We start from the raw sequence: 2,590 nt of genomic DNA, 5'->3' as shown, positions 1-2,590 counted from the left end.
CCAACAAAACAAAACACAAATCTGCAGATTTAGAGCTTTACAGTTTTATTTTACGAAATTGGGATAAATAATGACTCAGAACAAAATTTGTAAATCAACTCACTAAACAATAATTAAACATTAAAAAAAAACATCTTTATAAATAAAGACTATCTCTCAACTCCAGTACACTTAGCTTAATTTCGTTAAAAATGGTGTGTTGGACAAAAACAAAATAAAGCTACGATGTAATACCAACAAAAAGTTTATTTTCGATAAATATTATTTTTTTAAAAATGAAATGTTTAAAAATCCTACTACACTTCTCTCCTTTTTTAAAATGTTAATGTTTTTTACTGTCAGCTTATTCTTGACAGTGAATAAATTTGTAATTAATGTTTCCCAGTAAACTCATTTAAGTTAGTATAATAATATGGTAATAACCGTAATGAAAAGATTAACTTTCGTCTGTGTTGGTACCTATTAAAAAAGTTTTTTTTATCTCCTGACCTACTTTGTAGATTATCACATAATGAGATCTCGGCCAAATTAAATCAAAACCGTCTTTATTAAGCAGATGCCATCTGATATTAGGATTTACAAATAATTAAATTTTATCGTTCATAAAGTTTTCTTTACAATGCTTTGTAGAATTAAACATGATAAAATTTCCCTTTGATTTAAAGAAAACTAGTAAAACGGATTTTTCCGTGAAATAGTAAAACATTTAGATTAATAAATAGTACATCAGTGATGGAAAAGCGTTTTAAGAAGGGAAAAACAAAATTTAAAATGGTTACAGGGCTTAGGACATATCATTGACTTGTTTAACATATTACTTTGCACATTGCGTAGGGGGTGAAATATCATATATGTATGTATTTTTTAATTAAGTTACAGTATGCATGTATCCATGACTTTATTGTGGCTTTTCAGGCTGTCCCCGTATAAGGTCATAATAATAAACACAGAAGAAATATAAAATTAGAAGAAAGAATTACATACTATCTCTCTTTAATCCGCACCTCATGTCTGAGGATGGTGATCAGGCCAAACTCCAGGTATGGCTGGCACATTTTTTATTCGTGTGGAGAGTTGATGAAAACGGACAGGCGAGTTGAAGACTTTTTCTTTTTTAACCTCCGAAACCGTACAGGGTGCGGCCCTGGCGCTTGAAGGCGTAGACGACGTCCATGGCGGTGACAGTCTTCCTCTTAGCGTGCTCGGTGTAGGTGACAGCGTCTCTGATAACGTTCTCAAGGAACACCTTCAGCACGCCGCGTGTCTCCTCGTAGATCAGGCTGGATATGCGCTTGACTCCGCCGCGATGAGCCAGACGGCGAATGGCGGGCTTGGTGATACCCTGGATGTTATCACGCAGGGTAGGGGTATATTTCTTTTACAAGTTTGAGGCAGTTTTGTTGTCCATGAAAAATAGGTGAAAAAGACTTAACAGATTTAACCTCAAAGAAATAAAAGAATAAAGGATTTTGAGTTACTTACATTTTTTTTGTTTTATTAACACAAGCAAATACAGTGGTTTGACAAATTAAATAAAGAATACTTATAATTGAATTTGAATGCTAGCGGAGGCAGAAAAAGGCAAATAACGTGTTGCATGCCCATATATATGAACATAGATATGCAGAAAGCAGCCAGTCCATGATTTAAAAAAAATGCAATACTGAGGTTATCGGGTGCAGTAAAATTAATTATATGTTCTGCTAAAAACAGCCAGACCGCTTTCATACAAAAAACTGTATTGATCATCTTCTGAAAATGGTGTCAATCACAAAAATGGCATTTCTCAATTTTCAGAAAACACCCACAGCACTAGAAAAGTTTTGCGGTACTTTAAAAATCATTAAAATTGGTCAAATACATCATTAGATTATTATTTGTAATGTGAAAAAAACTAATGTATTCATCGTTTATCATTTGTTAAAGTCAAAAACATTCCAACTGTTGTTTAGATTTGATAATTCACTCTTTCCACAAAGGTGCTATTATCTCAATTTCACTTTTCTATGGCTGGCTGCTTTCTGCATAACTACGTTCATATGTCCATTGGGCACTGCGCGCATAGACAACAAAACTTTCTTGTTACTTACTCTCTGGGGTCTACGCGTTTTTTTAAAAAAAAATTACAAGAAAATATATTCACAGGTATGTAAGATAATGACAGTTTTTTTTCATATCAGTTAAAAAAATAACTGCTTAAACCCTTTGGAATGAAATTTACCCTCCATAAACAGAAAGTGGACGTTTATTTCAATGACCACAATATGCTACCCTACTCTGGAAGTACCCTATATCTTGGAACGCCCCAATGTTTGTAATAATATTTCTCTGATTTACCGTTTAACCTGGGGGTAAAGGGTTGTATTATCGTCACTGCGCCGGGAGATAACCGTCTATAATCGGCACCCTTTTTACACCGAGGTGTTGGCAAACCCTTGGGTTGATCTAATTCCTAGTTTTAATGCTTAGATCTAGTTTTAATGTTAACACGCGGCTCGGCTGGTTAAACAAACACAAGTTAGAAGTTTCCTCAAGTCAGCATTAGGATGACAGGGGTACAAGATAATGCTCCATATTAGCGTAGCAGAAA

General features: G+C 34.2%; 1 protein-coding gene across 1 annotated transcript; it reads right to left on the bottom strand.

The window, feature by feature from the left end:
- Positions 1–1,114: 1,114 nt before the first annotated feature.
- LOC148280662 (histone H4-like) lies at positions 1,115–1,375 on the bottom strand (the record flags this gene model as incomplete). Its single annotated transcript, XM_088228028.1, has 1 exon — positions 1,115–1,375. A coding segment is annotated over one exon (261 nt), but the record flags the coding sequence as incomplete, so codon positions are not given.
- Positions 1,376–2,590: the final 1,215 nt, after the last annotated feature.

The sequence above is a fragment of the Micrasema longulum genome, unplaced genomic scaffold (assembly GCF_059751315.1).
Source record: "Micrasema longulum isolate JH-2025_06_02 unplaced genomic scaffold, ASM5975131v1 h1tg000555l, whole genome shotgun sequence".
NCBI classification, from domain to species: Eukaryota; Metazoa; Arthropoda; class Insecta; order Trichoptera; family Brachycentridae; genus Micrasema; species Micrasema longulum.
This window is presented reverse-complemented; position numbering and strand designations above follow the sequence as displayed.